Here is a 16,293-nt window from a genome sequence, read left to right as displayed (position 1 = left end):
TAAAAAACAATAAATAACAAATTTAATTTAAAGGAAAGACTAAAAATTTTAAATTTATCTAAGAAAAAAAATGTTAATTTTCAACATACAGTGTTTGTATCTTATCCTTAGTTCAACTTGGTCTTTTTTTTTCTTTTTAAATTAATTTTTATTTTTTTATTTTTTTAATATTTATTTGTTTATTTTATTTTTAAACTTTACATAATTGTATTAGTTTTGCCAAATATCAAAATGAATCTGCCACAGGTATACATGTGTTCCCCATCCCGAACCCTCCTCCCTCCTCCCTCCCCATACCCTCCCTCTGGGCCGTCCTACTGCACCAGCCACAAGCATCCAGTATCGCGCATCGAACCTGGACTGGCAACTCATTTCCTACATGATATTTTACATGTTTCATTGCCATTCTTCCAAATCTTCCCACCCTCTCCCTCTCCCACAGAGTCCATAAGACTGTTCTATACATCAGTGTCTCTTTTGCTGTCTCGTACACCGGGTTATTGTTACCCTCTTTCTAAATTCCATATATATGCGTTAGTATACTGTATTTATGTTTTTCCTTCTGGCTTACTTCACTCTGTATAATAGGTTCCAGTTTCATCCACCTCATTAGAACTGATTCAAATGTATTCTTTTTAATGGCTGAGTAATACTCCATTGTGTATATGTACCACTGCTTTCTTATCCATTCATCTGCTGATGGGCATCTAGGTTGCTTCCATGTCTTGGCTATTATAAACAGTGCTGCGATGAACATTGGGGTACACGTGTCTCTTTCCCTTCTGGTTTCCTCATTGTGTATGCCCAGCAGTGGGGTTGCTGGATCATAAGGCAGTTCTATTTCCAGGTTTTTAAGGAATCTCCACACTGTTCTCCATAGTGGCTGTACTAGTTTGCATTCCCACCAACAGTGTAAGAGGGTTCCCTTTTCTCCACACCCTCTCCAGCATTTATTATTTGTAGACTTTTGGATCACAGCCATTCTGACTGGTGTGAAATGGTACCTCATAGTGGTTTTGATTTGCATTTCTGTGATAATGAGTGATGTTGAGCATCTTTTCATGTGTTTGTTAGCCATCTGTATGTCTTCTTTGGAGAAATGTCTATTTAGTTCTTTGGCCCATTTTTTGATTGGGTCGTTTATTTTTCTGGAGTTGAGCTGTAGGAGTTGCTTGTATATGTTTGAGATTAGTTGTTTGTCGGTTGCTTCATTTGCTATTATTTTCTCCCATTCTGAAGGCTGTCTTTTCACCTTGCTAAATGTTTCCTTTGATGTGCAGAAGCTTTTAAGGTTAATTAGGTCCCATTTCCAACATATGGAGGCTGAACAATACACTGCTGAATAACCAACAAATCACAGAAGAAATCAAAAAAGAAATCAAAATTTGCATAGAAACGAATGAAAATGAAAACACAACAACCCAAAACCTGTGGGACACGGTAAAAGCAGTCCTAAGGGGAAAGTTCATAGCAATACAGGCACACCTCAAGAAACAAGAAAAAAGTCAAATAAATAACCTAACTCTACACCTAAAGCAACTATAAAAGGAAGAAATGAAGAACCCCAGGGTTAGTAGAAGGAAAGAAATCTTAAAAATTAGAGCAGAAATAAATGCAAAAGAAACAAAAAAGAGACCATAGCAAAAATCAACAAAACCAAAAGCTGGTTCTTTGAAAGGATAAATAAAATTGACAAACCATTAGCCAGACTCATCAAGAAACAAAGGGAGAAAAATCAAATCAACAAAATCAGAAATGAAAATGGAGAGATCACAACAGACAACACAGAAATACAAAGGATCATAAGAGACTACTATCAACAATTATATGCCAATAAAATGGACAACGTGGAAGAAATGGACAAATTCTTAGAAAAGTACAACTTTCCAAAACTGGACCAGGAACAAATAGAAAATCTTAACAGACCCATCACAAGCATGGAAATTGAAACTGTAATCAAAAATCTTCCAGCAAACAAAAGCCCCGGTCCAGACGGCGTCACAGCTGAATTCTACCAAAAATTTAGAGAAGAGCTAACACCTATCCTGCTCAAACTCTTCCAGAAAATTGCAGAGGAAGGTAAACTTCCAAACTCATTCTATGAGGCCACCATCACCCTAATACCAAAACCTGACAAAGATCCCACAAAAAAAGAAAACTACAGGCCAATATCACTGATGAACATAAATGCAAAAATCCTTAACAAAATTCTAGCAATCAGAATCCAACAACACGTTAAAAAGATCATACACCATGATCAAGTGGGCTTTATCCCAGGGATGCAAGGATTCTTCAATATCTGCAACTCAATCAATGTAATACACCACATTAACAAATTGAAAACTAAAAACCATATGATTATCTCAATAGATGCAGAGAAAGCCTTTGACAAAATTCAACATCCATTTATGATAAAAACTCTCCAGAAAGCAGGAATAGAAGGAACATACCTCAACATAATAAAAGCTATATATGACAAACCCACAGCAAACATTATCCTCAATGGTGAAAAATTGAAAGCATTTCCTCTAAAGTCAGGAACAAGACAAGGGTGCCCACTTTCACCATTACTATTCAACATAATTTTGGAAGTTTTGGCCACAGCAATCAGAGCAGAAAAAGAAATAAAAGGAATCCAAATTGGAAAAGAAGAAGTAAAACTCTCACTATTTGCAGATGACATGATCCTCTACATAGAAAACCCTAAAGATTCCACCAGAAAATTACTAGAAATAATCAATGACTATAGTAAAGTTGCAGGATATAAAATCAACACACAGAAATCCCTTGCATTCCTATACACTAATAATGAGAAAACAGAAAGAGAAATTAAGGAAACAATTCTATTCACCATTGCAACGGAAAAAATAAAATACTTAGGAATATATCTATCTAAAGAAACTAAAGACCTATATATAGAAAACTATAAAACACTGGTGAAAGAAATCAAAGAGGACACTAATAGATGGAGAAATATACCATGTTCATGGATTGGAAGAATCAATATAGTGAAAATGAGTATACTACCCAAAGCAATTTATAGATTCAGTGCAATCCCTATCAAGCTACCAACAGTATTCTTCACAGAGCTAGAACAAATAATTTCACAATTTGTATGGAAATACAAAAAACCTCGAATAGCCAAAGCGATCTTGAGAAAGAAGAATGGAACTGGAGGAATCAACCTACCTGACTTCAGGCTCTACTACAAAGCCACAGTTATCAAGACAGTATGGTACTGGCACAAAGACAGAAATATTGATCAATGGAATAAAATAGAAAGCCCAGAGATAAATCCACGCACCTATGGACACCTTATCTTTGACAAAGGAGGCAAGAATATACAATGGATTAAAGACAATCTCTTTAACAAGTGGTGCTGGGAAATCTGGTCAACCACTTGTAAAAGAATGAAACTGGACCACTTTCTAACACCATACACAAAAATAAACTCAAAATGGATTAAAGATCTAAACGTAAGACCAGAAACTATAAAACTCCTAGAGGAGAACATAGGCAAAACACTCTCCAACATACATCACAGCAGGATCCTCTATGACCCACCTCCCAGAATATTGGAAATAAAAGCAAAAACAAACAAATGGGACCTAAATTAATTTTTATTGGAATAGAGTTGCTTTACAGCAAAATGACTCAGTCATACATACACATAAACATATATCCCCTCCTTTTTGGACTTCCTTCCCATTCAGGTCATCTATAAAAATAGTATGCTGCTGCTGCTGCTAAGTCGCTTCAGTCATGTCCGACTCTGTGTGACCCCATAGACGGCAGCCCACTAGGCTTCTCTGTCCCTGGGATTCTCCAGGCAAGAATACTGGAGTGGGTTGCCATTTCCTTCTACAAGAAAAATAGTATAGATGATCTTATTTGCAAAACAAGTAAGGCAGGCTTAATATTTGCAGACTTGTGACTCAGACCATAAAGCGCCTGCCTACTATGAGGGAGACTCGGGTTCGATCCCTGGGTCTGGAAGATTCTCTGAAGAAGGAAATGCAACCCACTCCAGTGCTCTTGCCTGGAAAATCCCATGGACAGAGGAGCCCGGTAGTCTACAGTCCATGGGGTCGCAAAGAGTTGGATGCCACCGAGCGCCTTCACTTCCTATAGCTCAGTTGGTAAAGAATCTGCCTGCAATGCAGGAGACCCCTGGGTCGGGAAGATCTCCTGGAAAAAGGATAGGCTACCACTCCAGTATTCTCAGGCTTCCTTTGTGCCTCAGATGGCAAAGAATCTGCCTGTAATGTGGGAGACCAGGGATTGATCCCCTGGAGGAGGGTATGCTTCAGTATTCTTGCGTGGAGAATCCCATGGACAGAGAAGCCTAGCAGGCTACAATTCGTAGGTTTGCAAAAAGTCAGACATGGCTGAAGCAACTGATCACGCATACACAGTGTTCATGGCTAGCCTACCAAGGGGGACCTCTGAGGTTGTGGTAGCCCACCTGATTGTTGGTTGCCACACCAGGGTGTGGTTTCTGACTAGACCACATCTCTGCCCCTCATATACATCTTGATATGGCCTTTTATTTATATCCTTAGTTGTATAGAATCTGTTCTGCTAGTCTTTGGTCTGTTTTCAGAGATAATTGTCTTATATACAGTTGTAGTTTTGGTGTGTTCATGGGAGGAGGTGAACTCAGGAACTTCCTACTCCACCATCTTGATCTGGAACCAAGAATGGGTGAAATTTTTTTTTCTTTAATTAATTAATTTATTTTAATTGGAGGCTAATTATTTTACAATATTGTGGTGGTTTTTGCCATACATTGACATGAATCAGCCGTGAGTGTACATGTCCCCCATCCTGAACCCTCCTCCCACCTCCCTCCCCATCCCATCCCTCAGAGTTATCCCAGTGCACCAGCCCTGAGCACCCTGTCTCATGTATTGAAATTGGACTGGTGATCTATTTCACATATGGCAATATACACGTTTCAAAGCTATTCTCTCAAATCATCCCACCCTTGCCTTCTCCCACAGAGTCTAAAAGTCTGTTCTTTACATCTGTGTCTCTTTTGCTATCTCACATATATGGTCATTGTTACCATCTTTCTAAATTCCATATATATGTGTTAGTATACTGTATTGGTGTTTTTCTTTCTGACTTACTTTGCTCTGTATAATAGGCTCCAGTTTTATCCACCTCATTAGAACTGATTCAAATGCATTCTTTTTAATAGCTGAGTAATATTCCATTCTGTATATATACCACAGCTTTCTTATCCATTCATTTTCTGATGGACATCTAGGTTGCTTCCATGTCCCAGCTATTGTAAGTAGTGCTGCAATGAACATTGGGGTACACGTATCTCTTTCAATTCTGGTTTCCTTGGTGTGTATGCCCAGCAGTGGGATTGCTGGGTCCTATGGCAGTTCTTTTTTTTTTTAATATAAATTTATTTATTTTAATTGGAGGTTAATTACTTTACAATATTGTATTGGTTTTGCCATACATCAACATGAATCTGCCACAGGTATACACGTGTTCTCCATCCTGAACCCCCCTCCCTTGTCTCTCTCCGTACCATCCCTCTGGGTCGTCCCAGTGATATTTTAAAGTATTAGGTTTTTTTGTGATTCACTTTGAATCCTAGTTTCACAGTGTATTGCTATAAATTTGGAAATTTGTTAAAATCCTTCGAGCCTTGGGTTTTTGTGCTCCATGATTTTAATATCCTCCTCATTGGGCTTTTATAAAAATTAAATAATCTGACACAGGTAAAGAACTCAGAACAATAACTTACACATAAAATGAGCACACAATAAATGTTATCTTTATATAATATTTGCAACATATTACATAGCAAGGAACTCCTGAAAAGCAACAAAAATGAAAAATTGATAGAACGATGGATAAAGGATATTGTCCCTGACTCACAATGGGCACTCGGTAAAAGTTAGGTTCATTTCCCTTTCCCATTCATTATCTACCATGTGTTATCAAGGTGGAATGCTTCTGTCATGTCCAGTGCTGTGGGATATGTGGAAGCTGCCACTATCGTTGCTGGGTTGGGGGCCCAAGTCATGGATGCCTCCACAGCTGGAGGGATGGGGTCACAGACCTCACTGTTGATGCCCATTTACTTTGGCTCTGATTACCCCTGTGGTTGGGAAGTCAGAGTCATGGGCACCACCTGCTACTATTGGGTTCTCTGGGGCTTTGTGATTAGCTGCTGTAGCCAGTGGGCAAGGGATATGCTGGGATTGTAGGCACCATTTCTGCTGTTCCTCAATTTTGTCTCCTTTATGGGCTCCAGTCCACCCTCTTCTAGATGAAAAGATGTGTGGAATTCTCTGACACTCTGGTGTGTTTGGCAGAGGCAGCTTGTTGAGCTGTGGGTGTTTTACTGGTTATAAGTTGAAGGGGAGAAATACAAGGAGCATCTCACTCTGCCATGATGCTAATGTGATTCCCACTCCTTAACTCATATTGCCAATTTTCTTTTCATCATATATACCAAAGAGTATTTCCAAGATAATTTGCAAAATGAAAAAGTGAATTTATACCTCTGTCCTAGGAAATGAAAGGACATTGAATAGCCACTGAAATCCTGCTGCTGTCTATAATTCTGAAACAAAGGGACAAAAGCAGTAAAGAAAATAGGAAGAATTAAAAAAAAAAATGGAACTAAAGAAAAGAATTCCCCAAGCTTACCTCATCATGTTGTATGTGTGAAAAACATTCTTCTCGGTACCCAGGAGACATTCTCCCCTAGGATTTTCTTGTGCAGAAATATGTGACCCATAAAAAGGCAGGCAACTTTTCAAAAAGGGAAGAAACGACATCTCAAAATAAAGAGCTTATAATACAATCTCAGCAAGAGCCATCCTTTCAAATATTTTTCTACTGTTATCATTAGGAGTGTCAACCCAAAAAGCTTTCTTACCTATGAATCTGAATACTCAATCAGGTAAGAGGATAAAATAAAAGACAGGCTGGGAAGTTGCCCATATTTTCTATCTCTTAGTAAGTGATCTGTCTGCTTGCTAGGATGAAAATTAAATACCCAGTGTTAAGAGCTGATTTCCTGTCTTATGATGGACTCCTCATTGTGTTTGTGGATTATGAAAGCACTTTACTCCCCACAGTTGTATTGCCAAGTCACATACCTCATTCAATGCTCCTGCTTCTCTAGACATTCTTCAAATTCAATCTTTAATGTCTAAATATTGACATAGTGAAAGAAATAATTTAGAACAGAGGAATCTAATTGTTAATTTTCTTTAGAAATTAGGAAAGGGGTGTGTGTGTGTGTGTTTGTGTGTGTGTGTGTCTGTGTGTGTCTGTGTGTGTCTGTGTGTGTTGTGTTTTGTTTATTCCCAGAATAATTTTTGATAATATTTTTCAGGTTGGTCAGAAAACCAAGATGATATTTGGCATATCATTTTTATGTTAAACAGTGATGATAAAATTATTTAAATATGCTAAATATACGTGGCTATCAAAAAATCTACTGAGTTATTTGAAACAGCCCTTTTTGAAGATGTGTAGAGATCAGATAATTTTCTCAATTTTTCTTTCAGAGATAAACCTAAAACTCTATGATTTCCCTCAAAGTGTTTCCCAGTCCATTCACTTTTTTACTCTAGTCAAATCATTTTCTTTTGCCCTCAGTTATTTCTCAAAATTGAACTATCCACCCTTCCAATATCTGCATCTCTCTTCAAACTTCCTTACAGCTCTTACTTTTTTCTCAGTGCTTTCATATCTGTAAGTTTTCTACCCACCTTTGCTTCTTCTCTCACAATATGCAAGGGTTAATTCATTACATCAGCAAATAAAAGGAACAAAGAGGAAGCAATTTTATGTACTTATATCTGCTTTTGTCAGGGTACCTGAAGGAAAACAATATACTTTGTAAATAATAGAGGAAAAAAAGATTCAAAAGGTTTCCTGCCTTTCAGTAAATAGGGCAAGTTTAGTCAAATATCAAACTTCATTACAGCTAATTTCCTTACAGTTCCTTAAGAGTTTTAGCCTTCACTAAAGAAAAGACTTCAATCCCACCAATGAAATTAAAATTAATGCTTTCCTGTAGTAGAAAACAAGAATTTTATTTAACAGAAAAGTCAAAAGAGAAAACGCAATTTTCAAGTGACAGAAATTTGTGACAATTTGGGAGAGAGTTGCTATAAAGCACATAGACTTGGCCAGTGACACACTGACAGAACTGTTAGGGGAAGCACGCTGACTGAAACCGCTCACCCCGGCACCAGGGTAACCATTTGCATGAGTTGTTTTACGCCAGGAGGTCCTAGTAAGGAACATGGAACTAATAAGCCTCCACCAACTGGAAGAGTTCAGGAAAGGTCAAAAGGAGACACCACATATCCGACCACCTCCCAGAATCCTTCTCACTGGCATCCATCTTGGCTGAACAAGGTGTACACCACCAGGAAGGACTCTGAGTCAGAATGATTGGCTAAAGACAACCCAGAAACTAATAAAACCCATCACCATAAAACCTGAGACTGCAGAGCCACATGGCAGAGCAGTTCTGGGTTCCCTTACCCCGCTGCTCTCCAGCCGGGCGCCCTTTCCCAACAAAATCTCTTGCTTTGTCAGCACATGTGTCTCCTCAGACAATTCATTTCTGAGTGTTACACAAGAGCCCAGTTTTGGGCCCTGGAAGGGATGCCCCTTCCTGCAACAGAACTAGAAGTGAAGAAGGTAAATCGCACGTGGGGTAGAATATTCCTTAATATTTGAAGAGCATATTTATTGCAGACAAAATGAAAATGGAACTTCAGAAAGCGGATCATTCAGAAAACATAAGATTTTAAGAGGGTTGAACTCACATACTTCAAAGAGAGGTCAGTGTAAGGTAAAATAAGAACTAGTGAGCTCATTTGAGGAAGAATTTTTCTTATCCAGGGATTTGGCAATTTGGGAAATGAAAGAGAGTCCCAGTGCAACTAGAGAGAAGAAGCATAAGAACATTTGTCATCAAAGTAATAATTTGGGGATCCTGTTTTGAGATAATTTATATTTACATATAAATTTATATTTTCTCAGATTGTAGGAAAAAACTAAGCTCACTATCACATAAAGCAGTAGTAAAATTTCAAATTTACCTCTGGCTAATGTCTGACTAATGTGGTCTTATTTCTTAGCTGGGACTTCCCTGGTACTCAGCTGGTGAAGAATCTGCCTGCAACGCAGGAGTCCCCAGTTCAATTCCTGGGTTGGAAAGATCCCCTGTAGGAGGGCATGGCAACCCACTCCAGTATTCTTGCCTGGAGAATCCCCATGGACACAGGAGCGTGGCGGGCTACAGTCCATGGGGTCACAAAGAGTCGGATACGACTGAGGGACTAAGTACAGCACAGCGCATTTCTTACCCCAGTAAGGTTTTATGACTTTTCCAAGTGTGAGAGTCAGAAAGAGATCAGTATAAGAACACCACTAGCTCCACTAACATTCTAAGAGGAGGAAAAGTTATTACTATTATTTGAAAGAGCACTTTGGTTTTTTAAAAAAGAATTTGTAGTTGTAATGTTTTCATCCCTGTCAATTGTTTTAAATTTAAAATACTTACTATAGCTTATTAGGTATAGAGACAACGGTGTGGTGGAATACTTAAAAAGTTGCTTCCTATTAGAGTTAACTTAGGAAGATAAAAGAAAAGTTGTACAAGAATGTAGCAGTTCACAACCAGAGAACATAGCACGCTGCAATGTACTCTGAATTACTGGGAGAAAAAAAAAACAAACAAAACACCACTAATGACAAATCTTGTAAAGAAAATAAATGTTTGACTTATAGACCATAAGTGATAGGTGGCTTTAGTATTGAATAATCTAATAGTCCAAATATGGCACCACCTCTGGTTTTGGATTGTATAGAACAGCAACACTATTCCTTAAAACATTTGTCTCAGCAAGAAATCCTGGGCTGGAAGGACTGGTTCTCATTAAAGATTGTCTTCCTCTATTTTCTTGTCTTTTTTTAAAGTGATACTGAACCGAACTTCAATCACAGAATTTCTTCTCTTGGGAATGACAGACATCCAGGAACTGCAGTCTTTTCTCTTTGTTACTATTCTTATAATTTACTTTGTCATTGTGACTGGAAACGGAGCCATCTTGATAGTTGTCATCTCTGATCCAAGACTCCATTCTCCTATGTATTTTTTCCTGGGAAACCTGTCATGTCTAGATATCTGCTTCTCCACGGTGACTCTGCCAAAGATGCTGGAGAACTTCCTCTCTACACACAAAGCAATTTCTTTCTTGGGATGCATAAGCCAGCTTCATTTCTTCCACTTCCTGGGCAGCACAGAGGTCATGTTGTTGGCTGTGATGGCCTTTGACCGCTTTGTGGCTATCTGCAAACCACTTTATTACACTGTTATCATGAATCATCAAGTCTGTACCCAGATGGCTGTCACTGTCTGGATCATTGGGTTTTTCCATGCCCTGCTGCACTCAGTAATGACATCTCGTTTAAACTTCTGTGGTTCCTACCACATCCATCACTTCTTCTGTGATGTTAAGCCATTGCTCAAGTTGGCCTGTGGGAACACTGACCTCAATGGGTGGCTACTTCATACTGTCACAGAGACCATTGCCATGGGCTCATTCTTTCTAACCCTTCTCTCCTATTTCTACATTATTATCTATCTTTTCTTCAAGACTCATTCTTGCAAAATGCTTCGTAAAGCACTGTCTACTTGTGCCTCCCACTTCATGTTGGTTGTTCTTTTATTTGGTCCTGTTTTTTTCATTTACATTCGTCCTGCCTCAGGTAGCTCCATGGACCAGGACCGGACTGTTGCCATTATGTACAGTGTAGTCACTCCTGTGCTAAACCCACTGATCTATACTTTGAGGAACAAGGAAGTAAAGGTGGCCTTGAAGAGGGTGATCAGAAGGAGGCCCTGACTTGAGGAAGTCTAGAGAACTCTTAGAGGTATAAATAAACAAGCAATGAGACAGTTGAGATGTGAAATAATACTGCTACACAAAATTGCTTGCCATATATATTACTTTGCCAGCAAAGGTCTGTCTAGTCAAAGCTATAGTTTTTCCAGTAGTTGGATGGTTGGATGGCATCACTGACTCAATGGACATGAGTTTGAGCAAGCTTTGGGAGTTGGTGATGGACAGGGAAGCCTGGTGTGTTGCAGTCCATGGGGTCACAAAGAGTTGGATACTACTGAGCGACAGAACTCAAATGATACATGTATATAAGAGAGGGAATAGTATAAAGGAAAAATAACTGGGAAAGTCTAGCCTAGGGCTCAACAATACATTCTTAGGTAATAGAAAGGAAATTTGAGCAAATGGAATACTAGCCATGGAAGTCTAATGATGAATTTGTTTTTGAGATATTAGTTGATAAAATTGATTTGTTATATATGGTAATAAGCTCTTCTCTGAATTTTGTTATAGAAATATGCTTCTATTCCCCATGTAGTGTGTAGATAGGTTGTTTTTAAGCCTATCCATATGATCCCTCCATATTAGCACATTTTAATGTGAGAAGTAAAATTATGACACTTTCAAATTTTGAAGATTTTAATTTAGGAGCATAATTACTCAGTTAGAAAAGTAAATGTTAATTCACATGATTGAAGGGGAATTTTTATGAGGTAGTCATGATTTCTTGTTATCCAAGCAAAGAAGCAAAATAGTAATTAAAGAAAATTACATTGTAATCATGAATTACAATGAAGCTGAAACTCCAATACTCTGGTCACCTGATGCGAAGACCTGACTCATTTGAAAAGACCCTGATGCTGGGAAAGACTGAAGGTGGGAGGAGAAGGGGATGACAGAGGATGAGATGGTTGGATGGCATCACCGACTCAATGGACATCAGTTTGGGTAAATTCCGGGAGTTGGTGATGGACAGGGAGGCCTGGCATGCTGCAGTCCATGGGTTTGCAAAGAGTTGGACAGGACAGAGGGACTGAACTGAACAGAATCACGAATTAACAGAAAACAAACAATGGTTCATCTAAGGAGTTTGTGAACCACTATTTTCAGAGATTTTTGGAAGTCATTGGCCAAACTGTCAAGGATTACTGTGAAATGTTATTTAAAATGGAGGCAGGTTGAAAAAGCATCTCAAGAATATCTTTTCCTTATTTGTGACTTATTTTTTCACTCAACTTATGGTCATGGAAAATGTTGATTTATAGAATCTCCCCCTTTTTTTGTTTTGTTTTCCTACTCTATTTCAACAAACTGTAATGCAATGTAATATGATGTAACACAGGAGAAATATTAAGAATAAATAAAATTAGTTTTCTTTCCCTTGTACTCATGTTCAGTCACAACTCTTTGCTACTCCACGGACTGTAGGCCACCAGGCTCCTCTGTCCATGGGATTTTTCAGGCAAGAACACTGGAGTGGATTTCCATTCCTCCTCCTTCTTCCCCTTACTTGGCAACTTTATACTAAGTAAAAGCAATGAGGCCATAATTTCTGAGATGTTTCTGCAGCTAATAGTAAAGACGCAGTATGTTTCTTGGTGTCTCAGTATCTAGGAATGGCTCTTGGCCCAATCATAAGGTGTCAGCATTTATAACTCTTCAGATACACACACGGGGCCTCCCAGCTGGTTCAGTGGGTGAACACCCTGGCTGCAATGCAGGAGATGCCAGAGACGTGGGTTCAATTCCTGGGTCAGGAAGATGCCCCCAGAGGAGGGCACGGCAACCCACTCCAGTATTGTCACCTGGAAAATCCCATAGACAGAGAAGTCTGGTGGCCTACAGTCCATGGAGTTGTAAAGAGTCATACACAACTGAAGTGACTGAGCATAGATATACACATAGGCAAGACTATGAAAGTTATTTTGAACTGTTGGATTGACCATTCAAACCTCCTGCTTTTACTTTTGCATACCCAAATAACTTGGTTCTGATTTCATGCTTGTACTACTTCTATCTTCCTGCTCAGTCTTCTTTAACCCATCAATTCAGGTCTTTAGATGAGAGAAGGCATTTGTGGATAAAGTATATTCCAACTTGAACTATCTCAGACTAGCTTTTCGGTCAGTTGTAATTTGTTCTATAATCCAGTCCTAATGGACGTTATGAACTACAGAAGAACAATAGAGCTCTGATTTTATATTGCTGCATAAGAGACAAGAGGAACTAAAGAGGCTCTTGAAGAAAGTGAAAGAAGAGAGTGAAAAAGTTGGCTCAAAACTCAACATTCCAAAAACTAAGATCATGGCATCTAGTCCCCCTACTGCATGGCAAATAGATGGGGAAACAATGGAAACCGTGAGACACTTTATTTTGGGGAACTCCAAAATCACTGCAGATGGTGACTGCACCCATAAAATTAAAAGACCTTTGCTCCTGGGAAGATCAGCTATGACCAACCTAGATAGCATATTAAACAGCAGGGACATTATTCTGCCAACAAAGGTCTGTCTAGTCAAAGCTATGGTTTTTCCAGTAGTCATGTATGGATGGGAGAGTTGGACCATAAAGAAAACTGAGTGCCAAAGAATTGATACTTTTGAACTGTGGTGTTGGAGAAGACTCTTGAGAGTCCCTTGGACTGCAAGGAGATCCAACCAGTCCATCCTAAAGGAAATCAGTCCTGAATATTCATTGGAAGGACTGATGCTAAAGCTGAAGCTCCAATACTTTGGCCACCTGATGCAAAGAACTGACTCATTGGAAAAGACCCTGATGCTGGGAAAAATTGAAGGCAGGAGGAGAAGGGGCTAACAGAGGATGAGATGGTTGGATGACATCACTGATTCAGTGGATATGAGTTTGAGTAGGCTCTGGGAGTTGGTGATGGACAGGGAAGACTGGCATGTTGCAGTCCATGGGATAGCAAAGATTCAGACATGACCTAGCAACTGAACTGACTGATAACACAATAGTACTCAAAATTTTACTGATTTAAAACCACTTTTTAAAAGAAAAAAAAAAAAACACTTTTTTCATTAAATTGCATTATTCCATGGGCCAGAAAACAGAAAGATTTGACTCTGCTAAAGAAAGTCTGGGTCCTCTTGGTTAAGTTAACTTGAACAGTTGTTCATGGAATAACTAGGACCTGATAAAATTTTTCCCTGTGTTTCTCTCTCCAGTTTCTCTTTGTAACAGTTGGACATAGAATGCCTGGGAACTGATAAAATCTTTCCCTTTTTTTTCTCTCCTCCTCCACTTTCTCCTTGTGACTACCCTGTACTTCCTCAGCAGGGATAATGCAGGGACTCGGAGGGCCAACAGACTAAGGCAAAAGCTGTTAGTCATTGAAAGAAAAACCCCATAGCCAGAATTAACATCATTTCTATCATATTCTATTAGTTTAAGAAGTTACAGACCAACCTCATATTTCTTCATAGAGAGAGAAAATAAATCCTACCTTTCAAGGGAAAGAGTGTCAAAGAATTGTGGCCATCAGTCCCATCTCTAACTGTTGCAGAAACCAGTACTTGAGAAACCAAGCACCACACTCGGAGAGTTGGAGAACTCAGGTTTATTTCACTGGTGGGCCCAGAGGAGTTAACTCTCCAAGCTCTGAGCCCCAAACAAAGCGGTTACAGAGTTTTTTATACACAACAGTGGGTTTGCAGGGGCTAAAGCAATTGCAAAGAGCAGGACAAGGGTGAGTGAGATAAACTCCTGTTCCTAGTATTGTGAGTCCCCACTTTCTGAGACCTATGTGATCTAGACTGCAAGGAGCAAGCTGGGTTACAGAGGCAGAAGGAGAAGAAAGTTATGTAAAATTTAAATTTTCCTCTTCATAACTACAAATAGCTTTCATAGTCCTCATATACAAAGTACACTTACTCCCTCTCCTAGTTCTAAAATGTATAACATTACATCAGTTCAAAGTCCAGGTCTTTTCATCAAATCAAGGTACAAATGGGGCTTCTTGTGTAGATCCTTCAAGTATGATTTCCCGTAGTCTGAAGAACTTAGAATAAAGAGTCAAATTATCTGCCCATCACAGACTCAACAAATAATGATACAATAGATATAGAATGACCAAAACAGAAAACTTTTATTGTAAAAGGGGAAAATGGGAGGCACATAACTGTAACAGGACTTCTCTGGGGGCTCAGATGGTAAAGCGTCTGCCTACAATGTGGGAGACCTGGGTTCGATCCCTGGGTCAGGAAGATTCCCTGGAGAAGGAAATGGCAACCAACTCCAGTACTCTTGCCTAGAAAATCCCATGGATGGAGGAGCTTGGTACAGGCTACTGTCCATGGGGTCGCAAAGAGTCGGGCACAACTGAGCGACTTCACTTTAACAGCAACATAGCAGTAGTAAACTCCAAGCGGGGGCATTTTTCTAAATTTGCCCCTAAAGCCCAATATTATGAAATTGAAAATGATGACACCGATGAAATTCTTTTTAAAAATATTTTCAGATCAGATCAGATCAGTCGCTCAGTCGTGTCCAACTCTTCGCAACCCCATGAATCGCAGCACGCCAGGCCTCCCTGTCCATCACCAACTCCCAGAGTTCACTCAGACTCACGTCCATCGAGTAGGTGATGCCATCCAGCCATCTCACCCTCTGTCATCCCCTTCTCCTCGTGCCTCCAATCCCTGCCAGCATCAGAGTCTTTTCCAATGAGTCAACTCTTCCCATGAGGTGGCCAAAGACCTGGAGTTTCAGCTTTAGCATCATTCCTTCCAAAGAAATCCCAGGGCTGATCTCCTTCAGAAAGGACTGGTTGGATCTCCTTGCAGTCCAAGGGACTGTCAAGAGTCTTCTCCAATACCACAGTTCAAAAGCATCAATTCTTCGGCGCTCAGCCTTCTTCACAGTCCAACTCTCACATCCATACATGACCACAGGAAAAACCATAGCCTTGACTAGACGAAACTTTGTTGACAAAGAAATGTCTCTGCTTTCGAATATGCTATCTAGGTTGGTCATAACTTTCCTTCCAAGGAGTAAGCATCTTTTAATTTCATGGCTGCAGTCACCATCTGTAGTGATTTTGGAGCCCAGAAAAATAAAGTCTGACACTGTTTCCACTGTTTCCCCATCTATTTCCCATTAGGGCCTTACAATTATTATTAAGATATACTCAATTAGACAAATGCCATATTCACAAAGCTCTTTGATACAAGCTTTTCTCTGAGTTGAGCTGAGGGTCAGAGGACTTTGGAACAATATTGTTAAGATTTCTAGGAACATTTTTGTCTGGTTGAAAGTCTATAAGTCATGTCCTTAAGATTCTTAGAGAGGGTCTAGGAGACCTGACCTTAAGTCTTTTAGAATCTAATCTAGGTTTCCTCTTTATTTTTCTGAGGTCCCAACAAAGGATCTT

At 39.3% G+C, this 16,293-nt stretch overlaps 1 protein-coding gene across 1 annotated transcript; it reads left to right on the top strand.

Annotated features, from left to right (window-relative positions):
• Positions 1-3,617: 3,617 nt before the first annotated feature.
• On the top strand, positions 3,618-13,493 carry LOC133236544 (olfactory receptor 12D1-like). Its single transcript, XM_061398635.1, has one exon. The coding sequence runs from the start codon at positions 10,023-10,025 to the stop codon at positions 10,905-10,907; it is 885 nt and encodes a 294-aa protein (XP_061254619.1). The 5' UTR covers positions 3,618-10,022; the 3' UTR covers positions 10,908-13,493.
• Positions 13,494-16,293: the final 2,800 nt, after the last annotated feature.

Source organism: Bos javanicus, chromosome 23, assembly GCF_032452875.1.
Source record: "Bos javanicus breed banteng chromosome 23, ARS-OSU_banteng_1.0, whole genome shotgun sequence".
NCBI lineage: Eukaryota > Metazoa > Chordata > Mammalia > Artiodactyla > Bovidae > Bos > Bos javanicus.
The sequence above is the reverse complement of the archived record's forward strand: the minus strand, read 5'-3'. Positions and strand labels throughout refer to the sequence as shown.